The 27800-nt window shown below is 32.2% G+C and overlaps 2 protein-coding genes and 1 long non-coding RNA gene across 4 annotated transcripts; 2 read left to right on the forward strand and 1 right to left on the reverse strand.

Moving 5' to 3' along the window:
* The first annotated feature begins 3849 nt into the window (after window positions 1-3849).
* On the forward strand, window positions 3850-21868 carry LOC125864781 (uncharacterized). Its single transcript, XR_007446273.1, has 3 exons — window positions 3850-4197; window positions 21021-21413; window positions 21523-21868. It is a non-coding gene; the product is annotated as an uncharacterized LOC125864781 (long non-coding RNA).
* On the reverse strand, window positions 5372-23864 carry LOC125864750 (uncharacterized). 2 transcript variants are annotated; one of them, XM_049544818.1, is made up of 3 exons: window positions 23530-23864; window positions 22774-23436; window positions 5372-5482 (listed from the first exon to the last, which is right to left on the reverse strand). In XM_049544818.1, exons 1-3 carry the CDS (start codon window positions 23717-23719, stop codon window positions 5379-5381), a joined length of 957 nt encoding a protein of 318 aa, XP_049400775.1. In that variant the 5' UTR covers window positions 23720-23864; the 3' UTR covers window positions 5372-5378. The 2 variants fall into 2 exon arrangements, with proteins under 2 accessions (XP_049400775.1, XP_049400774.1); XM_049544817.1 differs by lacking the exon at window positions 5372-5482 and having other exon boundaries at window positions 22435-23436; window positions 23530-23862.
* A 2242-nt stretch (window positions 23865-26106) lies between these two features.
* On the forward strand, window positions 26107-26711 carry LOC125864768 (dirigent protein 22-like). The gene has a single exon (XM_049544838.1). It carries the CDS (start codon window positions 26141-26143, stop codon window positions 26693-26695), a length of 555 nt encoding a protein of 184 aa, XP_049400795.1. The 5' UTR covers window positions 26107-26140; the 3' UTR covers window positions 26696-26711.
* Window positions 26712-27800: the final 1089 nt, after the last annotated feature.

Raw genomic sequence — 27800 nt, forward strand, 5'->3', positions numbered from 1 at the left:
TTAATATTCCACTATGTGTAGGTCAGATTATTGAAACAGTGGTTATGAATCCATTTTTTGGAACACAAAGGAAAGGCGTTGACATGTTTCTTCCACCAAATAATGCTCATGTGGGTGGCTCGATTTACAAGTGGAAGAAATATGTCAACCATGATACAGAGCAAACATGTTATAAATTGGACAATCCACATGGCTATCCATAGATAGCAACGATGGTATCGACTCGAGTTAACTTCCTACTGTTAGAGTTTTAACATTTTATCTATAAAAAATATTTTAAATCTCAAGATTTATGTAACGTCATTTCATGTCCTAATATGTGTGGATTACTTTCTATACACATACTAAGTAATTTTAGTCCACGTTTCCCTTTATTTATATACCAAATCAACAACACAAGCAACTGCAAACCTCATATTTACCCCTCTTACCGATACTCTCAAGCTCTCTCACAATACTTAAAACAAATAGAAAATTCAAACTTTATGCCTATTTTTTCTAAAAGTGACGGACACTTATCTTTACATACAAATTTGACACTTTAAAAAATAATCACATTAATTAAAAGAATTAAATCAACATCACAATCAATGGAAACAGTTGTACAATACACTTATTATTTAATTTTAAAATATTTATCATGATCTACATGATCAATGTGAAAACTTATATATATCAATTCCTCTATACCTTTTAATTTCCTATATCTCCATAATAAATTCATAACATATCTATCATAATAAAAACAAAACCAATCCAAATCCCCAACAATCCTCCAATTATTTACAAAATTTTCACACTAAACTTCACACAAACATTTAAAAAATTGCAAGAATTAATTCATCATTTAAAACAATTCAATGGTATCACAACCAATTAATGAAAAAAGTGGTATAAATAACACAAAAAATAATCACATTAATTAAAAGAATTAAATCAACATCACAACCAATAGAAAAAGTTGTACAATACACTTATTATTTAATTTTAAAATATTTATCATGATCTACATGATCAATGTGAAAACTTATATATATCAATTCCTCTATACCTTTTAATTTCCTATATCTCCATAATAAATTCATAACATATCTATCATTATAAAAACAAAACCAATCCAAATCCCCAACAATCCTCCAATTATTTTCAAAATCTTCACACTAAACTTTCACACAAACATTTAAAAAATCGTAAGAATTAATTCATCATTTAAAACAATTCAATGGTAGCACAACCAATTAATGAAAAAAGTGGTATAAATACCGCAAAAAAATAATAAACATCCACACACACCATTTATCTTCATAGTCACCATCTGCTCATACTGATTAATTGAGGTTGGTTTCAATGTTCAATATTATTATATAAAACTTACCTTTTATTGCAATACTCTATACTTACTTTGACAAATGCTTATACAGAAGTACTACAATGGATAACACAAATAAGGATCGCCCCCAAATAATCAGTTCGGATAATTGTCAAGGTAAAATATTCATGATAATATTCATAACTATATTAAATTCTTCTTCTAAACATTTATTTTATATACAGATACAACTGAAGAATCAAGCAAATCGGTTAAATTGGTGTATGAAAATATTATGCAACAGCGAATTGCATATTTGAGAAAGGAACAAGAGCAGTTGAAAAAATATATATACAGAGAAGCTTCACAAGATCAAACCAACAAAGAATAATATGACATTTTATATGTATTGGCTTCTATGTAATAGGGAGATGCAATAATTTATGATTAGAGAATATATTCTCTAACCATCAGTCTAATAACTAATTATTGGCCGTTGATGATGTATTTCTTTATATATTTAAGCAATGAAAATAAACTATTTTTTTAATAGAACATATATTTTGACTTATTCATTAAGAATGTATTATTCTTATTAAATAGATACTATAGTTGATAAGTTTGATCAAGCATCATCATTTCAAATGAAAAGATAATGATTTCCTCAAATAATATTATCATATAATTAATCCAAAAGAAAAAAAATCCTAACACATATCTATTAATCCTCGTGTTCCCTAGTTTGAGAATCAGAGGGGCTAATATCTTTCATTAAATTTATAATGATATAATTAAAATCAGCATGAATGGTTCATTGTCGATTCAAAATTCAAACTTGAGGAATGAAAAAAGAGGAAACCATCGTCTCAAAATAGGTCAAAACTTGTGGGCTATTTGCCTATTTCATATTCTTTCTGGTTCAAAAAAATTTATAGTCTAAAATTTTGAAAGAGTTATTCCCACCAAAATTAAATTTGGTACATTTTCACACAGATGAAGGAATAAGGAGAATGTTTCTCTCCCACTTGAGATAGGTATAGGCTGCGGACTGCCAGCGATAACTGGTAAACTCTCTCGTTTTCCACTCTCTTCTTTTGTTCTATCAATCCATAAATTGTTCATTTTTGTTACTGCAAGATATTTGGGAAGTCGAAAAAGGCTACAAATCGTGGTTAAGATTTAAGCTTTTACAATTTAAAGTCATGGGATGAAGTCTATGTTTCACTTGCATCCACTTTTGAAACCCTAAATTAATATAAGGAACTGAAACTATTGAAGAGTTTAGTAGCTTTTTGTCACAATGATTCTGCATTTTCTGATTTTTCTCTTGCAATTCGTTTTTCCAATTAATTTTTCTTTTCCATGTTTTTTTCCCTAATTCATTCTGTTGGAACGAAACTGTTGAACTTTAATGAATATATCACGGTTTGCTTACCAGAGCGCAACTATATTACAGCTTGTTTGAGTTCAATTTGGTATTAATTATATGCTTTGTCTTTGTATGCCATGGTTGTCGTTATTTTTCTATCAATCATGTTTGTCTACACTTATTTTGAGCCGCGCGTGTATTAGAAACAACCTCTCTGTCCTTTGGTACAGTGGTAACGTTTGTGTACATCTACTTGTAGAATAAATTACACTGGTTATGTTGTTGTTCGCATGAAATTAAGATATATACTAATATCAGAATGCCTATCTCATACAATTGCCTTGGATTTACGACCTTGAATAGATTTCATTTGCATCTCTGGCTGTTTTCATAGGCTGATAAGCACAGATTTCAGTCTCTAATCTAAAATGAAGCCATTTATTTCATATCCTTTCTGTTTACAAGTCGTCAACACCTTTTCTTCAACATTAATATCAGGTATTGCTCTAGGATAGGTATTCTGATATTGCCAGTTGGACTACCGGCCATGGAGCCTAAGACTAATTTTCTTAACAGTAACAAATGGTTATTGCCAAGAAAAGGGAAACAACAAACAATGAGACGTGATTTGTTAAATGTGCACTAAAGTTTCTTATACTAAATTTGAACTGTACTGCTTTAACTATATTTTTATTTTTATCTAGCTAAAACTTCTTGATTTCTTGTCCATCTGATGTTGTTATCCATGATAATAATGACATATAGTTGTCTTTTTTGTTCTTTTTTTCCTAGAAGATTAATCTGTATCTGGAAAGATTGGCAGTCGACTTGAAGTTGGCTTTGGGCTACAATCAGTATCATGACTCGGTAAGAAATTCTTATCCTCTTTATGTTTCTTATTACGATGTCATTTGTTTATTACTCTTTTAATATCCTTTTGACATTTTTGTTTTAAGATCCATATATATGATAGCCACTAGTTGAGGATAAGTTTTAGACTTGTTAGAGAACTTTTAATATTATTACGGAAAAGAGCCATAAAAATACCTTTAACATATGGAAAATGGTTCACAAATATTCTCCTTTCACATTTTGGTCTAAAAATACCCTCAACCTTTATTTTTGGTGGAAGGATTGGTATGTGAAGACTGCAATCTTGATTTGGAATAATCAAACACCCATCTTGATCTCCAAGTTGAATTCACTAGGCATAGTTTTTACCCATATTATTGATATGTTTGTAAAGTATTGGTAATGCATAATTGAATATATATTTGAAGTCTTAATATCGATGTTTGACTATTAAGGTTTGCTCAAGATGTGTCCAAGTATTGGATGGATTTACCGAGATATGGCAAGGAATATATTAATGGTGTTCAATGTTTCTTGGACTTTGCTTACACTGTTGGAGATCCTCAAAGCGAAGAAATCCAATGTCCTTGTGCAGAGTGTTGTAATATCCGTTGGTAAAGAAGGAATGTAATATATGATCATCTAATATGCTATGGATTTGTTGAAGGTTATACAAGATAGATTAATCATGGGGAATGGGATATTGTGATGAAGGTTGATAGTGATAAAGATGATGAAGTTAACTCATATGTCAACATTGATGGTAAATCAGTGACAGCAAGTTATCTAAAAATAGATGAAGAAATCAGCAAATTCAAATGACAATATATGCTGACGATGTTGCTTCTATATGAAGTGACATACAATTAAAGGAAGAAGTACGAGAATTACATTATTTTTTTTACTGTAGTGGTGCAAAACAACCTTGTATTGGACGTTCAGGACGTGGTTGAGTATTCCGAATCTAACCTACTTTCTCAGGCTGATGTAAATAGTGCAAGGGGCTTGAGAGGGCAAAATCTTTCGCATACCTCTGAATCAACTCATTAGCCATGAAAAGGTATTTTGCACTATTTAATATTTCGCTCATTACCATAGTTTCACTATTGGTAAGCTTTAGCGATGCAAAATTGAGATACAATTGGTGAATCATTATACTTATATCATATGTTATTGTTGTACAACTGATTAACTAGTGTAGCTACAAAGTGGCAGGATAGAAGTGTCCAAAGTGTTCTCATTATCTTCGAATCAATAGAACTTAGAAGACTGCTAACTTGAAATGCATAAGAGGAAAGAGTTATGATGGGTCACATATTGTTGTTAGTGTAGCTGAGGGTAAACTGACATTTGAGTTTTTATGTGCACACCTCTGTTTCTGAGACTATATTGGGGATGACAGTTAAGAGCTTCTTTCATATTATATATCATGTCCTTGCATACTCAATTGGTCTTCCTATCTCTCTTGTCATTTTGTTTTCCCTCACTATCATCATTCATGACAGTTTATAAATCTTCTTCTAGACCATAGATGCATCTTTTTAACAAAAGCTTGAATCCAAATACATATGTACAAGTATTAATTTCAAAAGTTTGCAGACAATTTTTACTAACTGAGACAGTACTTGGAGCTTAACAAAACACGAGACCATGATGAACGAATACACCAACCAAGCATGCAAGTGATAATTCACGTATTCTTAGTTACAGATATATAGCAGCAGACACATTCAGGCACTTAAAAAAGGACTAGAGAATCAAACAAGCTACCTATGGCACACATTCAGGTTCATAATTAAAATTCTTGAAAGACATATTTATACGACTGTAAATAACATTTGTTCAGATTCAGAGCTGCCCTTCGATCCTTGCATTGGTAAGACCAATGCACGCATCCACAAAATCCTCCTCTATGAAGTCTGATGAAAATATTTGTAATCGATCACCATAACCTCGAGAAATACATTCCATTATAAACAACCTTGCAAATGGTTGAATCCGTAGATTCAGTTGTTCCACCCACAGTGTACTAAACAACAGGTTTATAGCATTTGCCTGTGCTGTCACTGTGTTCTCCACCTTGTAAAAGAATATCCGGGATGTTACTGGTGGTTGGTTGCTCAAATGCTGCATATTGCTTTCAAATTTTGTTTCAGGTAAGTCAGTGTTTGTCCAGTCACCTTTTAGGTAACATGAACTCCATAAGGGACCTCCTTGTCTAGGTTCAGGAGAATTTCTTGGTTTCCAAATGCATATTATTCGTTTTGGCAATAGCTCTGCTATAGTCTTGTTGAAAACATTGTCATCTTGGTGGATGAGAAACTCCCCTAGCTCAGCCTCCAAATACCTGTCAAAATCTGATGGATCCTGTTGGCCAAACTCTGTACTTATTTCCAGGATTATTATCTCTGAATGTGTTTCCAACAGGAATGTCTTGACATCGTTGATAACAACATCAACGTTGTAGCCATTAAGGATGTCATGGCATACAAGTCGATCTTTTTGAACACGGATATCAAATACACGAACACCAATTACAAGTTGTTGGTAAATGGACAAACGTTGGCATTGACCAGAAGGGCGAGTTATGATTGGGTCTCCAACATATTGAGTTGCAGAATTATGTGTACCTACATATGTAGATATTAAATTATGAACGTATAAAATTCAAATTCTAAATCTGGTTTTTTGTGTACGTACCTGGCCAAACAATCTGGTTCACATGAAGTCTCTCGGGGGCAAGCGTTGACATCCAATTTTTTCTGTCCTGTACACGATAATCATAACCAGGAAAGTTGCATCCATTTCTGTTCTGGAGATCACGCAAATTTTCCTCTTGTCTAGACAGCTCGTTACCCATTTTGAGAATAATTTCTCAAGCAATGAAGTACTTCCTCTTCTTCTGGATTTTCTTTCTTTCTATATACTGTATGTATGTAAAGATCAATTTTTTGCCTCTTAATATACTTGGCTTACTACATAACAACCCCACTTGTTGTTAGATATTTCATTAATTATGCATTGTTTCAATTTAACACCTCAATTTGTTATGAAGTGTTCAAATTAGATACTTTAATTTTATTGCAAAAAAGTTGATTTTTTTTGTTTCATTCGTCTATTAGATTGTTAAGTTAATCACATAAAGTTGTCACTTTCTTTAAGGTGAAATGGTTTTATGGATCCTTATACTTGTATGAGTTTGTATTGTGGACACTTCTACTTACTCATTTGTCAATTGAACACTTAAACTCAATACAACTCAGCATTTTAAACCCTTCTAACCTGTTGACCAAGCTTATGTAACAACTAAATTATTGAATCGAAACAAATGTATGATTTCACACGTAAAAAGTGTGTAAACATATAATTTTTAGACTAAAAATTAATTATAAATAAATAAAAAGACAAGAAAAAATTTATAAATAATTTTCCTAACAAAATCAGAAAATACATAAATTTGGTCTACTGTAACCTGTAGATATATAATCAAAGTGCTAAATATTTTTTATTTGTCTTTCTTTACATTTTTATGGGGTAAGGTGACCAAGATCTGATAGTTTTGGAGAGTAAAAAGTAATTATTGAATGTCTTTTGTGAAATTAGATAGAGTGTGTTGTATAAATTTGTGTATAAATATTAGGGCATATTAAAGTATTTTAATTATGTTTGTTGGCATCAATGGAGAAAAGAGATTTATTATGGTTGGTCAAGGAACAAGATGGAAGAATGGAGTGAAAAAGAAAAAAAATAATAAGTGATGTGTCATACACAATAGATGTGGGTGATGATGTGTTATTTTTATTGGGCGCTTGAAGTTCATCCAAAGCCAAAGGTGTTTGAAATGATGAGTTTCGTTGAGTTTCAGGGTTTAGTTGATAAATGATTAAGTAGAAAACTCCTGAATACAAACGCATATAAGTATAAGGGTGTACCAGACTCTTTTGCCTTTCTTTAATTATATACAATTGCCTCAATTAGCGGCAAAACTCAATGGTAAGAATGACATTGTTATGAACATTTTCTATTTGAGATTGATGCGCAAAATTTAAGAGATAATATCTCAAATGGTCACTTAACTATGAAAAGTTCTCTTAGAAAATCACTCAACTATGCATAGTTTTCTTTAAAAATCACTCATCTTTATTTTTAACCCAAAAATCACTCAACTAAAGATTTTTTTTTTTTAAAATTATTTCTCTGCTTTTCAAAAGGAAAAAATAAATTAAAGTGTAATATCTTAAGAGCAGATATTGATGGTTTGAAGAGATCATGACTTAATAAATGGGTACCGTTTTATTTAAATAATTATGGGTACCTTTTTATTTGAATAATTTTTAATAACTAATGGGTATCTTTTTATTTTTTAATAATTTATTTTTAAATAAATTTTTTATTTAAATAAAATTTAGCTACAAAAATATTTAAATTGATTGACTTTCTAGGTAAAATATTAATAGTTAAGTGACTTTTTAAGAAAACTATTATTAGTTGAATGACTTTTGAGTTATAAAATAAAACTGAATGACTTCCTAAGAAAACTATGAATAATTGATTGACTTTCTAAGAGAACTATGCATAGTTAGTGACCATTTGAGATATTATCTCCAAAATTATCACATTTTTTTTATGTACGGTTAAGTTACTTACCTATCTAATGGATGAATGAAAAATAACTCAAAATTCTTTACAAATTTTGAATAGAAAGTGTTTAATTGGAACATTTTATTAGGAGTTGATGTGTTTAATACAAGACTTAATTCGGCTCTATAAACAAAATATTCTCATAATTTAAAGAATTGACTATGTATTAAGCCTTTTAAATATACTAGTGACGAAGAGCCCACGCTAATGCACGGGCCCAATATTTATTTAAAAGTTAATTTTTAATTGATGTTAAATAAAAAATTTTAAATTTTAAATTTGAATAAATTATATATATTTATATGGTAGTAACGTTCATGTTAACTCTAAAATGAATTCATGATAAATATAAGTATTAACTTTGATCATTTTAAGTAATTTTTATTAAATAATTTTAATTTTTGTATGCACGGACCAAATATTTATTCATAAATTTATTTATTTAAGCGGTGTTAGTTAAACAATTTGAAATAATCTCATTAAATGTAAAATAAATACTCAATAAATGTTATTTATAGTAATAAATTTTAAATCATAGTAAATTGAATGATTTTATATAAAATATGAAGAGACCTATTTGATATCCATCATTAAAGATTTTTTTTTTATCGATTGTTAATTTTTACTCAAAATGATTACAAAATTTACATAAATATTATCAATATTTAAAATAGTAAAACTACAACTTAAGTCTTTGAACATAAAATTAAAGAACATAATTAAAGTCGGTCTCACCATTGCAGTAATTTAAATTAAAATAGTTTCTTTTCAAAATCCTTAAATGACCAAAATAACCCAACAGAACGAGTAGTACAACACAATTAAAGCTTGAAGTTTAAAGAAAAATTCTTAAATGACCAAAATAACCATTAAACTCAATTTTAATCTCAGAAAGCATACATGTCGACGATGTGGTGGCTGCTTCATCAACTAATTTTTTGTATGTTTTTTCAAAAATATTTTAATTTCTAATTTGTTATAATTTATAAAAAAAACATTAACGTCATTTTCGAATAACTTATAGTATCGTTAACTTTCAATAATATATATTGTTCCATCTATTCAAATTCATGTATCACCGATAGAATTTCAAGAGTCAACAAAAAATTTTCTACAAAATAATATATTTTAAGTTGTTAATTATTGCGATTTATAGTACTTTTAACGTCATTTTAAATATATAACATAATATTTTAAGTTGTTAATTATCGTGGTTTATAGAATTTTTCGAACATATAACGTATAGTGTGTTTGTTGGCTCTTATTAGATAGTAAAAATATTTTAAATTGTGAATTATTGTAATTAATAGTGTATATTATGTAATTTTCAAATTTGTAATAAAATATTAACTCTAATAATTTATAGTATCTTAAACGTAATCTTTGAATACACGATAAATTAAAAAAAAAAGTAAGACGAATAAATTATAAATTGAATAATTGACATTTTCAAATATTAATTTACCACAAAATGAAAGTGAAGGAATAAGTTGTGAGGCAGAAATAAAGAGAACGGAATGGAATTGGTGAGGTGGGGTCCATATTTATATCCATTAAAAGGAATTGAAATAAATGCACCGCAAATTGAAAAGGTGTGAAATAGAGAGGAAAACGGGCCCACATGCATTGAAAATCAAGGACTTTTTGGCTGATGATAAATAAGCACACAGCTGAAGAAGACATGTTGACCTTCAGCTTGTGTGCTTATTGACACTTATATATTAGTAGTGATACATTGTGTCGTAGGAACTTTCTTCAATTATTTATGATTTAGGGGTTGTAGCATTGTGTGTAGCGGTGGTTTGGATAAAAATTGATTCAAATTGAAAAATTGAACCATATCGATTAAATAAATTGATTTTATTTGAAGTTAGTGTGGTTTAGTTTTAAATTTTTAAAAATCGATAGTTTATGGTTTGGTTCGGAAAAAAATCTGAAGGAATAACCAAACTCAACCGACAAATTATATACATAAATTTTATTATGATAAATACATAATATATTATTTTTAAAACAGTTTTAAAGATTTTATATATGTTTAATCAAAATTTATTTTTAATTTACTTATGAAAGAAAAATGTCCAAGGTGCGAACATTTATCTTATTGGTTTCATGTATATGAGTATCTATGACAATTCTTTGTGGGACTAAAACATTGTCTCTTCCTTCTAGGACAAAATAGTAAATTTTGAAGCTTTATTTATAGTAAATTCAGTGATTGAAAGTTCTGTAATGACTAATGTCAATGGTTCTAACTATTTTTCGTTTTGAATGAATTGTTATCACTTTTTCATGTTTTGAATGAATTGTTTTTTATTTATTTTATGTATGGTTAATAACTGAATAAATAAACCGAACCGAAACCGATGATAACCAAACCAATAAATGTATATTATATTTGATTTATTTTGATTTTGATAATTTTAAAACCGATTAAATTGGTTTGGTTTTGATTTTGATAAATAATGACTCAAACTGACATGTGAACACCCCTAATTGTGTGTGTCGGTGGGGAGGGAGGAGGGTGGGTTAGAAGTAGACTTTGGAGGGGTGGGGGGAGATGTTGACTTTTTTTAAGGGAGGTGGTTGGTTGACTATTCTTCAAGACTACAACATTAAATGGTAAAAAAATGCCTTCATCCTTTTTTAAAGTGGGTTGTATACTTAAAAATAGCGACATTTGAGTTGAGAGAGAATAAGTACACTATTAAAGAACACATAAATATTGATGAATTTGATCATTGAATAAGAAAAGGTTAAAATTTTTAAAAATATACCGTCCAATAAAAAATAACAATACCAGGTCATATTACATAAATATTTCTCCTAGTGGACTAGAATGTAATGTCATAAAAATTACTAGTATATTTTCTCGTGCAAGTAACCCAAATAATATTAGTTTAAGGCAACTACAATTCTAAATTTATTTCATCAAAACAGTTTAGGATTCTGTATTTAATTTACCGAAAATATTTCAGGAATCGTTCTTGTTTCATCATCGTGCTATTATTATTTCTTCAAATAACCATCATTCACTATTGAAGCAATTTAAAACTATCATCAATGGAATTTATGGTAACTATTTATTCATATATAACTTTTTCTATGTTATGATCCAACTAATTAAACTCAGAAATTAAATTAAGCAAATCAAACTCAACAGTTTTTTGGGGAGTTTTCTCGGGTTTGTATTAAGCAAAATCATTTGGTATTCGGTATTTTCCAAATACCAAATTAATTACCTAATGAAGTTCATATATCAATATGTCCATTTCTCATTAATACAAGTCTAAAGAGAAAGTTAAAGAATAAATATAAACAACTCAAATACATATGTCTTTTAATTGTATCAATTTATTTTTCTTGATGTCTTCTTACTTGCTAATCTTCTATTATATTGTTCCTCCACATAAAAAAATAATAATTGGATAAATAGTATTAACTTTGTAATACAATTGGCTACAACTTCAATACGATATTACCAAAATATCATACGTTCATACCAAATCATAATTTAATTTACCGATTACCAAATCAAAATTTAATATTTGATATCTATTTTTAACTACCAATTGCCGAATTACTAAACCAATACCAAATGCCCACCCCTATGTGTGTGTTGGTGGGGAATAGAAGTGGACTTTTGTTGCCCGGGAAGGGGGGGGGGGGGTAGAAGTAGACTTTTATTTGGTTGACTATTCTTCAAGATTACAACTTTTATGGAGTCGTTTGGTATGGTATTAAGGCATCATAATTTTAGACATAAAATAGAAGATTATTTTATCTTGCTTTTAGTCGAAGGTGTTGGTGTGGCATTTTAATATTATAAGATGTTGCATATTAGCATTGCCACTGCCACATTGGCAATTTCTCTTCAAGTCACAACTTCCTTTATTCATTGCTGCATTAGAGCATACGTTGGAGGCATGCGTCCCAAGTACTCAAATTTGGTGTAAATGACTTTTAGGCTTAATTGCCTAGGATACTAACTAGTCGTTTGCTTACTGCTGGATGTGGTCTTCCAAGACCATTACTCTTCTATTGATGAAATTTCACTTTATTTGTCATTATACCTTGTAACCTATGTAACCTTTAGGTTTTTTATCTTCACTATTATCTTTCTGTTCATTGCTAGAAAGACTTCCTCAACTATAAATAGTGATGGTCTTCATTTGATTTACACACACAAGAAAATATTGAGTGCATAAAAGTTAATCAAAAAAGAGAGTTCTTATTAGTGAAAGGGAGGTATTCGTTTTGTGGTGCTTTGAACTCAACTCTTGTCCAGAGTTTGTTGAGTTATACTTTGTGTTTAGGTTGTTGTATTCTGGAGGGGACAAGTCAAGAAGGACTACTGCTCGACCGGTGAAAATATTTTCACATAATGTATGTCTCCTTTTGTTTGCAACCGTGCTTATACATGCGGTATACAACATTATACTATATTATACACACTATATAAATATTATATAAAGATATATAATAGTGTATAAAAGCTGCTTAGACTCGAACTCAAGGCTTCAGGTCAATGAACTCAACAAAAGAAGTGTCCCAGAAAAACTAATTAATTACATGAAGGGAAAAATCAGCTTGAATGGTTCATTGTGGATTCAGAATTCAAACTCCAGGAATGAAATACAACCAAAGGGGAAGCCCTTTGTCTCAAAATAGATCAAAACTTGTGGGCTATTTGCCTATTTCACACTCGTTCTAGTTCATATTAAGCGAATTATTGAAATTCTTTTTAGAATTTAAAATAAGTGAATTGTTCAAAATTCAATAAAATTATTGTGACTTTTTCTCATACTTACTCCCTCTGTCCAACAATAGTTGTCCACTATTGACTTGGTACACCCTTAAGAAACTATAAATAGAAGGGTAGTTTTACTATATCACCCTTTAAATATAATAAATACAATGTCTTGAAAAATATAATAGGAAATGACTAATTGATTATAATTAATGATAATGGTAAATTAGGAATTAAGTGTAAAATTATTCATAGATTTCATAAAGTGGACAAGTATTGTTGGACATCTATTTTTAATATAATGGACAAGTATGATTGGACGGAAGGAGTACCTTTTATTTAATAAGGTCTTTAACTACTTAACATTTTAAAGAAAATAATCAAAAGAACAATAGTGAAAAATAGTTTTTGTCCTTAAATATTTTTCTTCTTTTTAAAAATTTGGAGGTTTTGATTGAAAATTTTGAAAGAATTGGTCCCACCAAAATTTCCCACGAAATTTGCAACATATTCACACATAAAGGAATAAGGAGCGTGTTTCCCTCCCACTTGAGATACGCTGCGGACTGCCGGCGACAACTGGTAAACTCTCTCGTTCTCCCCTCCTTAGCTTCCATCTCTACTTTTTGTTCTATCAAGCCATCTCTCTATTAGCTAAATTATTCATTTTAGTTATTGCAAGATTTTTGGGAAGTTGAAAATGGGTACAATTCGTGATTAAAGATTGAAGCTTTTACGACTTTAAACCATGGGATGAAGTCTATGTTTCGCTTGCATCGACTTTTTAAACCCTTAAATGGGATGATTGTGCATTTTCTGATTTTTCTCTTGCAATTCGTTTTTCCGATTAATTTTTGTTTTTCCCCTAATTCATTGTGTTGGAACAAACCTGTTGAACTTTAATGAATATATCAAGTTTGATTACCCAAGATGAACTATATTGAATTCTATTTATCCTACAGCGCTTGGTTGAGTTCAATTTGGTTCTCTATGCTTTGTCCTTCTAAGCCATGGTTGTTGTTATTTTTCTTTTTATCATGTTTTGTCTACATTTTTTTTGAGCCAAGGGTTTATTGAATACCACATCTCTAATACCTCTCAAAGATAGGTGTAATGTCTGTTTACATTCTACCTTTCCTTCCCAAACTCCACTTGTGGATTACAGTGTGTGTGCTAGTTGTTGTTCTTGAAAAAGTAAGATATATAGTAATATCAAAATGTCTATCTCATACAATTGCCTTGGGTTCATGATGTTGAATAGATTTCATTCGCATCTCTTGTTGTTTTCATAAGGTTGAGATTTGAGAAGCACAAATTTCAGACTCTAATCTAAAATTAAGCCATTTATTTCATATCCTTTCCATTTACAAGTTCTTCGACACCTTTTTGTGGGGTCCAGTCCCACTATTCCATTTTTTACTTCAACAATTGTTGCATGCAATTGTCAATTGTTGGCAAATTGCAATAGCAATAAATGTTGAAAAACACAGCAAATGTTGAGAAATTATAAACTTTCGGTGGCATAACTTTGACATATAGTGTATGGTGTTGAAATTTGCTGCTGCAAATTTCTTCTATAAAAGGAGCTTATTAGCTCATTTGTAAGACACTAATTCACAGAGAAAGAAAAATATAGAGAGCTGTGAGGTTTCCATAAACTATACAAGAAAAATAGTTTGTGAAGAAAAATAGAGTGTGAAGAAAAATAGAGTGTGAGTGATATTTTAGTAAGGTGAAAATCAAAAAAGTGCTATTCCTTTTGAGTGTGTAGTAGTCACTTTGAGTATTGTATTCGTGGCTACACGGTGTAAAATTCCTTACTATAGTGATATCAGTTGCTCCTCTTAGCCCGTGGTTTTTCTTTTATTTAGAAGGGTTTCCACGTAAAATTCTTGGTGTCATTATTTTCCCATTTTATTTCCATTATTTTGACCATATATATTTTTGTGTTTATCCGTGTTTTCCTAACAAACTGGTATCAGAGCCAAGGTTTTATCTGAGTATGCTCTGTGGTTGCAGCATAGTCTAAACTTCCACATCATAAAAGATTTACTTTGGTTTGCAATAACTATTTTTTGGGGGGGAAAACGATGGAAGCCAAACAAGTAGAATAGTCACTTTGAATGGTGTTAATTATGTCATTTGGAGGGGGAAAATGGAAGATCTGCTTTATGTCAAAAAATTTTATCAACTAGTCTTTACCACTGTAAAGCCTGATAATAAAACAGATGAAGAGTGGAATCTGCATAGACAGGTTTGTGGATTCATTAGGCAATGGGTTGACGATAATGTGTTGAACCATATTTCTGAGGAGACACATATTCGAACCCTATGGGAGCATCTTGAAAGTTTGTATGCTCGGAAGACTGGCAACAACAAAATGTTTTTAATAAAGCAGATGCTGAGTTTAAAGTATCATAATGGTTCTCCGATGACAGACCATCTGAATAATTTTCAGGGGATCATGAACCAATTATGTGCTATGGGCATTAAATTTGATGAAGAAATTTAAGGCTTGCTTCTACTTAGTTCCCTACCAGACTCTTGGGAAACATTTAGAACTTCATTGTCAAATTCTACACCGAATGGTGTGATCTCGATGGATTCTGCCAAGAGTAGTGTCTTGAACGAAGAGACGAGAAGAAAATCTCAAGGTTCTTCTTCGTCGGATGTCCTGATAACTAGCTTTAGGGGGAGAAACAAAACTTGTGGTTCTCAAAATAGAAAACAAAATAGGAGCAAATCCAGAGGCATACTTAAGGATATCGATTGCTATCATTGTGGCATGAAAGGGCACATAAAGAAGTTCTGCAGGAAGTTGAAGAGGGAAAACAAAAACAAAGAGGAAACTAAAGAAGATGGCAATGAAAATTGCCTAGCCACCGTCACCACCGAAGATCTTGTTACCGTCCTTGATGTGGATATGATAAATATTGCTTGTGATGAGTCAAGCTGGGTTGTGGACACTGGTGCCGCATCTCACGTGACATCAAGGAAGAATTTTTCCTATACTCCTGGTGATTTTGGAACCTTGAGTATGGGTAATGAGACTATTTCTAAGGTGGTTGGTATTGGTACAATTTGTTTGAAAACTAGTGTTGGAACTAAACTAGTTTTGAACAATGTGAAACATGCTCCTGATGCTCGTCTGCACCTGATTTCTGTTGGTGTTTTGGATGATGAAAGATATGTTAGTATCAACGGTGATGGAAAATGGAAACTCATTAAGGGTTCCTTAGCTGTGGCTCGTGGTAACAAACGTCATGGTCTATACTGGACTACGACCTCTGCTTGTGTTGATATGGTGAATACGGTTGAGAGCAATGACTCTTCAACATTATGGCACAAGAGGCTTAGCCACATCAACGAAAAATGACTTAATGTTCTAGCCAAGACGAAATTATTGTCAAATTTCAAAAGTGCTATATTAGAAAAGTGTGAGCACTGCTTGGCTGGTAAACAAAATAGAGTTTCCTTTAAGTCCTACCCCCCTTAAGAAAGACAGAGTTGTTTGAATTGGTGCACTCTGATTTATGCGGTCCAATGAAGACAAAGACATTAGGTGGTGCACTCTACTTTGTCACTTTTATTGACGACTGCTCGAGAAAACTTTGGGTCTATGTCTTGAAAACTAAAGACCAAGTGTTAGGTGTCTTCAAGCAGTTTCAGGCTTCAGTTGAAAGAGAAATTGGAAAGAAATTGAAATGTATTCGTACTGATAATAGAGGTGAATATTGTGGACCATTTGACGAATACTGCAAGCATCAAGGCATTAGACACCAGAAGACTCCTCNAGAGAAATTGGAAAGAAATTGAAATGTATTCATACTGATAATAGAGGTGAATATTGTGGACCATTTGACGAATACTGCAAGCATCAAGGCATTAGACACCAGAAGACTCCTCCGAAGACTCCTCAGCTAAATGGTTTGGCTGAGAGGATGAATATGACCTTGATGGAAAGAGTTAGATGTTTACTTTCTGAAGCAAAGTTGCCGAGCTCATTTTGGGGTGAGGCTTTATTGACCGTTGCACATGTTATTAATCTATCTCCTGTTGTTGCTTTACAAAGTGATGTACCAAATAGTGTTTGGTATGGAAAGGATGTTTCCTATGACCATTTGAGAGTATTTGGTTGCAAAGCTTTTGTACATGTGTCAAAAGATGAGAGGTCAAAGTTAGATGCCAAGACAAGGCAGTGCATCTTTGTTGGATATGGCCTTGATGAATTTGGTTACAGGCTATATGATCCAATTGAGAAGAAACTTGTAAGAAGCCGTGATATTATTTTTGTGGAGAATCAAACAATTGAAGATATTGACAAAGCAGAGAAGCTAGAATCTTCAAGTTTTAATGGTATAGTTCATCTAGAAGAAGTTGCTCACACAAGTATGCATGATGTTGTTGGGTTTGATGATCACTGTGACGCCCATAATCATGTATCGAATCAACATGTTGACGTTGATAACAATGATATTGTTATTGATGATCCTCCTGCTTATGAGTTATGGATGAATCAAATATTCTGCTCAGGAGGTCCACAAGGCAGCGAGTTTCTTCCTCTCGTTATTCACCCAATGAGTATGTATTACTCACTGATGGGGGAGAACCTGAATGTTATGAGAAGGCCATAGAAGATGAGCACAAGGATCAATGGATTGAAGCCATGCAAGATGAGATGAAGTCTCTGCATGAGAACCACACTTATGAGTTGGTAAAATTGCCCAAGGGCATGAGAGCTTTGAAGAATAAGTGGGTGTTCAAAGTTAAAGTTGAAGAACACAACTTGAAGCCAAGGTACAAAGCTAGATTGGTTGTTAAGGGATTTGGTCAAAGAAAGGGTATTGACTTTGACGAAATATTTTCTCCTGTTGTGAAAATGTCCTCAATTCGTATAGTTCTAGGTTTGGCTGCTAGTCTTAATTTAGAGATTGAGCAGATAGATGTGAAGACGGCTTTCCTTCACGGTGAGCTAGAAGAAGAAATTTATATAGAACAACCTGAGGGCTTCAAAGTAGAAAGTAAAGAAAATTGTGTGCAAACTCAAAAAGAGTCTTTATGGCTTAAAGCAAGCTCCTAGACAGTGGTACAAAAAGTTTGAATCTGTTATGGGGGAGCAAGGCTATAAGAAGTCTTCTTCAGATCATTGTGTATTTGAACAAAAAATTTCTGACAATGATTTTATCATCCTCTTGTTGTATGTGGATGATATGTTGATTGTGGGCAAGAATACTTTCAAGATTAACGAATTGAAGAAAGAGTTGCGTAAGTCTTTTCAAGACTTGGGTCATGCCAAGCAAATTTTGGGCATGAGAATTACTCGTCTCAGAAATGAAAGGAAGATTTATTTGTCACAAAAGAAGTACATTGAACGTGTACTAGAGCGCTTCAATATGAAGAATGTTAAGCCTGTTAGTACACCTCTTGCTGGTCATATGAAGTTGAGCAAGAAGATGTGTCCTACAGTTAGGGAGGAAAAAGAGAGAATGGCCAAAGTTCCATAAGCCTGCAATGGTATGCACTAGACCTGATATTGCTCACGCAGTTGGTGTTGTTAGCAGATTCCTCGACAATTCGGGAAAAGAGCATTGGGAAGCTGTGAAGTGGATACTCAGGTATCTTAGAGGAAGCTCAGATGAATGCTTGTGTTTTGGAGCAGCTTTTCCAATCTTGAAGGGCTATACAAATGCTGATATGACAGGTGACCTTGACAACAGAAAATCCACTACTGGATATTTGTTTACTTTTTCAGGGGGATATTTGTTTACTTTTTCAGAGGGAGCTATATCATGGCAGTCGAAGTTACAGAAGTCTGTTGCACTATCTACAACTGAAGCTGAGTATATTGCGGCTACTGAAGCCAGCAAGGAGATGATATGGCTAAAGCGATTTCTTCAAGAACTTGAATTGCAATAGATGGAGTATGCTGTCTATTGTGACAGTCAGGGTGCAATAGACTTGAGCAAGAACTCCATGTACCATGCAAGAACAAAACACATCGACGCCAGATATCATTGGATTCGTGAGGAAGTGGAGAGTGAGTCATTTCACGTCAAAAAGATCCACACAAGTGAAAATCCTGCAGATATGCTAACCAAGACGATACCGAAAGACAAGTTCGAGTTATGCAAAGAACTTGTGGGTATGTGCTCCCTCTAAAGAATATGAAGATACCTCCTTCCAGTGAATGGGACTGGAGGGGGAGATTTGTGGGGTCCAGTCCCACTATTCCATTTTTGACTTCAACAATTGCTGCATGCAATTGTCAATTGTTGGCAAATTGCAATAGCAGCAAATGTTGAAAAACACAGCAAATGTTGAGAAATTATAAACTTTCGGTGGCACAACTTTGACATATAGTGTATGGTGTTGAAATTTGCAGCATTCTATAAAAGGAGCTTATTAGCTCATTTGTAAGACACCAATTCACAGAGAGAAAAATATAGAGAGCTGTGAGGTTTCCATAGACTATACAAGAAAAATAGTCTGTGAAGAAAAATAGAGTGTGAGCGATATTTTAGTAAGGTGAAAATCAAAAGAGTGTTATTCCTTTTGAGTGTGTAGTAGTCACTTTGAGTATTGTATTCGTGGCTACACGGTGTAAAATTCCTTACTATAGTGATATCAGTTGCTCCTCTTAGCCCGTGGTTTTTCCCTTATTTAGAAGGGTTTCCACGTAAAATTCTTGGTGTCATTATTTTCCCATTTTATTTCCATTATTTTGACCATATATATTTTTGTATTTATCCGTGTTTTCCTAACACTTTTCTCCGACATAAAGATCAAGTATTGTTCTAGCCATCTAGGATAGGTATTCTGATATTACCAGTGGACTACTGGCGATGGGCTTAAGAGCCTAAGATTAATATTCTTAACAGTAACAAATGGTTTTTGCCAAGAAAAGGGGATCAACAAACAATGAAATTCGGTTTGTTAAATGTGCTGCACTATAGTTTCTTATACTAAATTTGAATCGAACTGTTTTTACTACATTTTTATTTTTATCTAAGCTAAAACTTCTTGATGTTTTGTAGGTTGCCATTTACAACATGTTATCGGTTCGAGTATTTGTACTAATTAAGCTTTCAGTTATTTGTGTTTACTAACCCTTTTATAGAATTCATACTCTCCATAATGCCCAATATCTATAGTGTCTCTTTTCCTGTCATTTTTCTAGTTCCAGTAGTGCCAAATAACTTTTGCCTCATGTTTAATCCTTAGCACTCAGTCTCCTTTGTTTCTGCAATATGATCAATTGTTACGGGCTTTAGAACAATTGTATCTTTGAGACAGGGAAAACCTTGCAATGCATGAGTCTAGCCTATTTGATGTTGTTGTCCATGACATATACCTTTCTTTTTTCTTCTTTTTTATCCTCTTTATGTTTCTTGTTACGATGTCATTTGTTCTCCACTTTTTTAATTTCCTTTTGGAATTTTTCTTTTAAGATCCATAGAGGTTATAGTCACTAGTTGAGGATACGTTTTAGACTTGTTCGAGAACTTTTACTATTATTACGGAAAAGGGCCAAAAATACCCCGACATATGGAAAATGGTCATAAATATACTCCTTTCACATTTTGGTCTTAACATACCCTCAACCTTTGTTTTTTTGGCTCAGTTATATCCTTTCGTCTACCTTTTGGTCTATAAATACCCTCAACCTTTGTCTTAGGCATCCTTAAACCCAAAACAAAGGTTGAAGGTAGTTTTAAACCAAAAGGTGGAAAGAGGGGTATGTGAAGACTGCTATCTAAATTTAGACTAATCAAACGTCCATCTTGATCTCCAGGTTGAATTTACTAGGCATAGGTTTTACCCATATTAGTGATATGTTTGTAAAGTATTGGTAACGCATAATTGTATATATTTGAAGTCTTAATATCGATGTTTGATTGTTTAGGTTTGCTCAAGATGTGTCCAAGTATTGGATGGATTACCGAGGTATGGCAAAGAGTATATTAATGGTGTTCAATGTTTCTTGGACTTTGCTTACACTGTTGGAGATCCTCAAGGCGAAGAAAGCCAATGTCCTTGTGCAAAGTGTTGTAATATCCGTTGGTATAGAAGGAATGTAATATGCTACGGATTTGTTAAAGGTTATACAAGATGGATTAATCACGGGGAATGGGATATTGTGATGAAGGTTGATAGTGACAAAGATGATGAAGTTAACTCAAATGTCAACATTGATGGTAAATCAGTGACAGCAAGTTATCTAAAAATAGATGAAGAAATCAGCAAATTCAAACGGCAATATGCTGACAATGTTGCTTCTATAAGAAGTGACATACAAAAATTAAAGGAAGAAGTACGAGAATTACGTCATTTTATGAGTGTATTGGTGCAAAACAACCCTGTATTGGACGTTCATGACATGGCTGAGTATTCTGGATCTAACCTACTTTCTCGGGATGATGCAAATAGTGCAGGGGACATGAGAGGCCAAAATCTTTCATGTTCCTCTGAATCAACTCATTAGCCATGAAGAGGTATTTTGCACTATTTAATATTTTGCTCATTACCATAAGTTTCAGCATTGGTAAGCTTTAGCTATTCAAAGCTGGGATACAATACTTATATGTTATTGTTGTACAACAGATTAAGTAGTGTAGCTACAAAGCAGCTGGATAGAAGTGTCCAAAGTATTCTCAATACCTTTGAATTGATAGAATTTGGAAGACTAGTCTGGGTGCACATCATCAGTGTCATTCCATGAAGGACCAAGAAACTCATGATGTGAGTTTTCAGAATGCTAAGACTGCTAACTTGAAATGCATAAGAGGAAAGAGTTATGATGGGTCACCTATCGTTGTTAGCGTAGCTGAGGGTAAATTGACATTTGTGTTCTTATGTGCACACCTCTGTTTTTGAGACAATAGAGCAAGTAGGACAAATCCCAATAACTTCTTGCGTTGGGCGATGGATAACTTCCAGATATGTTGCTTATGTACTTGACATTTGAGTTCTTATGTTGCACCTCTGTTTAATTATAAATTCTGTTTCAATGCGAGATTGATTTTACTCTTTTACTTGATTATGCATCCATATGATAGTGAGAAGTTATCAAGAGTTTTCTGGTCTAAAACTCTTTTAATATATCAAATTTGACTTGACATGAATTTTGTAAAGCAAATTGTAAAATCTTGCATTCAATCCAATTGTCTGCTTTTAGCATGAATACTTTCTTTGATAGCCAATAATTTAAAGGAGTTTTGAGGACCAAGTTTTGTAGAGATATGAGATCAGAAAATGGTTCTTCTAGGGCCTAGGCATAGTTCATATTGATACAACCTCATAATGAATGGAAAAAGTGAATTTTGTGCCTTCTTCTTTTCCTATTTTCCTACTTCTGTCTTCTACTATGTCCATACAGTTCCTTTAATATTTGCTTCATAAAGAAGTTCCTGTTTCATGAAAACAATCAGGGATAGATTGTGATCAAGAAATTACTTTTTGATAAATTGACAGTACCAGGAGCTTAACAAAACACAAGATCATGATGAACGAATACACAAACCAAACATGCAATTGATAATTCACACATTCTTAGTCACAGATATATAGCAGCAGACGCATTCAGGCACCTAAATAAGGACTAAAGAATCAAACTAGCTACCTATAGCACACAATTACCTCTTCAGCAACAAGTAGGATGCATTGCTTTCTGATCAAACTATGTACATAATTGAAATTCCTGAAAGACATACTTATACTGCTATATTAACCTGTAAACATATGTTCAGATTCAGAGCTTCCCTTTGATCCTTGCATATGTTAGACCAATGCACGCATCCACAAAATCTTCATTTATGAAGTCTGATGAAAATATTTGTAATCGATCACCATAACCTCGAGAAATACATTCCATTATAAACAACCTTGCATACGGATGAATCCGTTCAGTCACTGGTTTCACCCACAGGACTGGATTATCTGCCTGTGGTGTCACCGTGTTCTCTACTCTGTAAAAGAATTTCCGGGATGTTACTGGTGGTTGCTCACTCAAATACTTCATGTTGCTTTCAAATTTCTTTTCAGGTAAGTCAGTGTCTATCCAGTTGTCTTTTAGGTAACACGAACTCCATAAAGGACTTCCTTGGCTAGGTTTAGGTGATTTTCCTGGTTTCCAAACGCATATTATTCGTTTTGGCAATAGCTCCGCAATAGTCTTGTTGAAAACATTGTCATCTTGGTGGATGAGAAACTCCCCTAGCTCAGCCTCCAAATACTTGTCGAAATCAGGTGGATCATCATGACCAAACTCTGTACGGATTTCCAGGATTATTATCTCTGAATGTGTTTCTGATAGGAACTTCTTGACATCGTTGATGACAACATCAACATGGTAGCAAAGAAGGATGCCATGACATACATGTCTATCTTCTTGAACACGAATGTCAAGAACACGAACACCAGTTACCAGTTGCTGGTAAATTGACAAAGATTGGCATTGTGCGAAAGGGCGAGAAATGAATGGGATTCCAATCTCATCAGTTGCAGAATCATGTGTACCTACAAAGGTAAGACATGAAACATTGATATGAAATATCAAATTATGAATCATAAATTTATAAAATTTAAATTCTGAATCTGCTTTTTGCGTACCTGGCCAAACGATCTGATTCACATGAAGTTTTTCGGGGGCAAGTGTTGACATCCAATTTTTTCGGTCCTGTACATGATAATCATAACCAGGAAAGTTGCATCCATTTTTCTCCTTGAGATCACACAAGCTTTTCTTTTGAGTATCGATAGCTTTTCGTCTTTCGACTTGTTTAGACACCTCGGCACCCATTCTGAGAATAATTTCTGAAGAAGAAGAAGAAGAAGCAATAAAGCACTTCCTCTTCTTCTGGATTTTCTTTCTTTCCTCTCTGTTTCTATACACTGAAAAGATGAGTTTTTCTGCCTCTTAATATATGCAATTATGCATTCTAGTAAGGCTTAATACATAAGCACCCCACTTATGGTTAGATATTTCATTTAGACCGCAGAATTATGTGTTCTTTCAATTAAACACTTCAATTTCTAATAAAGGGTTCAAATTAGATGTTTTTAGTGAAAAAATTGATTATTATTTTTTGATGTATTTCATTCACCTATTAGATAGTTAAGTTAATCACATAAAATATGTCATTTTCTTTCGCCTCAATAAGCCATAAAACCCTAAGGCAAACATGACAACATTTTGAACATTTTCTACTTAAGATTGATGTGCACAAGTGGTTAGGATAACTATTTAATAGACGAATGAAAACAACTCAATTTTTTTTACAAAATTTGAATTGAAACACTTTATTAAAAGTTGAGGTGTTTTATTGGAACAAGATTTAATTTGAATGTGAATGTAATATTTTGATAAACTTAAAGGGTTATTATGTATTAAACTTTTTAAATACATACATTGTGATGTAGGAACTTTCTTCAATTATTCACTTCCTTTTAGATATTTCTTGTTCCAACATAATTATGTCTAACATATATAATATCCAGCACATTTTGTGGTTGTAGCGTTGTGGGGGGATAAAAGTAGACTCGCTCTTTTGTCATTTGTTTAGGTGATGATGGTGGGGCCCTTTGCTTGAATTATTGGTAGAGAGTCATAATCGCTATTTAATTTATCATGTGGCTATAGTCATCCTTATTTTATTTGGTTGACTTTCTTCAAGAATAATATAAAGACAGTTGAGTTGAGTAGAATAAGTACGCATATACTATGGGCAAGCCTAAACATCTACACCTTCCATGGGAATTTTTGGAAGAATTCCATTTCCAGGGTGTACATGACCGGATTGGTTCGAGTTTTTTAAATATCAAATCAAATTATTTGTGTAAAATTTTTAAATTTATAAACCAAATCAAACTAATAAAATTCGGTTTTTTTCGGGTTTTTCAACCTCGGGTTGGTTCGGATTTTTCAAATACCAAACCAAACCATTGTATCGAATTTTTAAATTTATAAATCAAACCAAACTAATAAACCTCGATTTTTTTTTCCAGATTTTTGGATATTTTTGCATACAAACATATAATTAACATGTGCTTCAAATATTTCTATAGTCCAACCAAAATACAATTATCTAAGGTGTTTTTCTAAAAAATAACACAAAATATGATGAGTGATGACACTAAAATATTCAATAAAAAATAATAATGAAATCATCATATAAAATAAATATTGCAAAGTCATAATGAAAATGATCATAATTTAAAAGTACTAAATCATGCTAAAATAAGTTTAATAAGTATTAGTTACATTACTAAATATTTAAGGAAAATTAAACTTAGATTATGTATTTTAATTGTCTAAACCAATGTACAACTAAAGAACAAATATTCAATATTATTGTCATTCTTAGTGTTGAATTGATTTTCTTTTTGCATTAGTATTAATTTGATTTTGATTTAAGTTTTATTATAATTATCAACATCTATGAATTACTATAGTCTTTATTGGACCATTCCGAATTCTAAGTTTTAAACTTGAAATAATATATTAAAAGATAAAAACTATGATATAGTATAAGAAATATTTTAAATTATATCAAAGTAAATATTTTTATGTATAAAATAAAATTTTAAATTACATATATAATATCGGGTTGTTTTTTTTTAGTTAAAACCAAACCAAACCAACCCAAATATAATCGGGTTTTTTTTCCAATACCAAACCAAGTCAAACCAAATTACTAGTCGAGTTTTTTGTTCGATTTGACTCAATTTACGATTTGATTCGAATTTGTACACCCCTAAATTACATACTAATGAATTTGATTATTGAATAAGAAAAAAAGGGAAATTTTCAAAAATATATAGTTCAAGCACATAAAAAGTGTTAATACATAAATATAAACTAAATTTGAGGTGCCATGGTTATAAGATTACTTCGATCCTTCTTTAATCAAAGGTCTTAATTTTGAGAGAGCAATTCAAATTTACTCGTACTGCAATGTGGGCAGAGGTGAAACAAAAATAATACTAGCCGCCTGCAGCTTGCGTCGTGCAGATTGATGTAATGCATATTTTTTTAAATACTCACTCCTAAAAGTCAACTAACTTACCTGAGTTACAACCTTCTCTATATTTTATTTACACTCTGAATACATTAATATTTTCTTTCTTTAGACTTTTTACAACAACCAACATTTACTTACCATATATATATACTAATATCCTTGTATATGCAATGTATTCATTATAGACAAAGGAAAAAGAGATGGAAAAAACAAGCCTAGTTATATTGCTTTGTTTTATTCTTATGTCAATGGTTCAGGGTGTTGTATTAGGACCCAAAGCTGTTGAAAAATGGTTCAAGAAGCTTCCTCATGCAAAGCAAAAGGTAACTAAGTTTCATTTCTATTTTCATGACATAACTAGTGGGAAAAATCCAACGGCAGTTCCAATAATCAAGTCCAAATCCCCAACTTTCTTTGGGTATGTTGCAATGATTGACGACCCACTGACAGTTGGACCCGAGGTCAACTCGACTATAGTGGGTCGAGCCCAAGGGATTTATGGTGGAGCCGGTCAAAAGGAGGCTGCCCTTCTCATGACCCTCAACTTTGTGTTCACAACTGGAAAGTATAATGGTAGCACGTTGAGTGTACTTGGTAGGAACCCGGCATTTCATAAGTATCGTGAGATGCCTATTGTTGGTGGTTCTGGAGTTTTTCGATTGGCTCAGGGAATCGCCACTGCAAAAACCTATTGGTTGAATGCTACCGATGCTATTGTTGAGTACAATGTTATAGTCCTGCATTATGACATTTGATGTGCTTTGCTTTTTTAATTTTCATTTGTAATTTCATGTTCATTATATTTGAATAAGTCAAACAAGATAAAACAATTGCTAAGCGAATTAGGGTCATCATGAATGGGAACTCTAATTTTAGATATACTTTTCAAAACTATATAAAAATACTATAAGTCATGATATATACTAACAATTTTATTGAACGAAAGGACTTTTATACACCTAATCTTCAAAATTAGGAAGTAGATGAACATATATATCCGAGTAACTGAACTAGCTATCTAGGTGAAACTATTCATATCATTTGTTTCTCTTTTCCCCCTCCTTATCTCATTTATAAAAAAAATTCTATTTCAATATATAAGCCTGGTCAAAGGTGTTACGAATCTTTAGCCTAATCAACCTCAAAGCTAGCTCGCGAGGGAGGTTTGCTCAAGACATATAAAACAGCCAAATTATCCAACGCCCAGAGTTGGACATTTGGGGTATGAGTAATTTAATAAAAAAGTGCAACAATAATAAATCATAAATTGAGATGGATCTAACTCTGATATTAGGTTAATTATGAAGATGTGGAGGCTAGGCTTCTGTATTCTGCTTCAACAGAACTTCTGACAGCAATCTGCTTCTTGAATTTCCAGGAGAACAAAGATTCTTCTAGTTTGATAAAATTTCCGTGACAAATATTCTTGTATGAGTACAAACTGTACATCAACATCATATAATGTTGTGACAATTTCTATATTACTGCCAAATATGAATATGTCTTTGATGTACCGAACAATCCTTAATGCAATTTCCACCTCTGTCCTGAGTACTAATACAATTTTTATTAGAGATAAGTGTTAAAAATACATTTAAACTATTTTTATTTTTTTTGAGTTTCATACTTAAATTATTGGAAGTATGAGTTTCATATCTAGACTATCACTTATTAGTTTGAGAAACACAACTCAGTGGTTTTTGTAATACACTCTCTCTTTTATTTGCAATAACCTTGCCACATGACATTTCATATGGATAAAATATTCCACCTTGACAAAAATTAAATAAACTATATATATTAACATAGTTAAAAGTTAAAGATTAAAGTATTACTATCTAAAAATAAATAAATTATTTT

Source organism: Solanum stenotomum, chromosome 5 (assembly GCF_019186545.1).
Source record: "Solanum stenotomum isolate F172 chromosome 5, ASM1918654v1, whole genome shotgun sequence".
NCBI lineage: Eukaryota > Viridiplantae > Streptophyta > Magnoliopsida > Solanales > Solanaceae > Solanum > Solanum stenotomum.

Excerpts from the sequence above, each read along its gene's own strand:
- LOC125864750 (XM_049544818.1), bottom strand. The coding sequence starts at position 23,719 with ATGGGTGCCGAGGTGTCTAAACAAGTCGAAAGACGAAAAGCTATCGAT. Across the intron at positions 23,437-23,529 it reads GAATCAGATCGTTTGGCCAG|GTACACATGATTCTGCAACT; the intron begins GTACGCAAAAAG and ends TTACCTTTGTAG. Across the intron at positions 5,483-22,773 it reads AATGGAATGTATTTCTCGAG|GTTATGGTGATCGATTACAA; the intron begins GTTATGGTGATC and ends GTATTTCTCGAG.
- LOC125864768 (XM_049544838.1), top strand. The coding sequence starts at position 26,141 with ATGGAAAAAACAAGCCTAGTTATATTGCTTTGTTTTATTCTTATGTCA.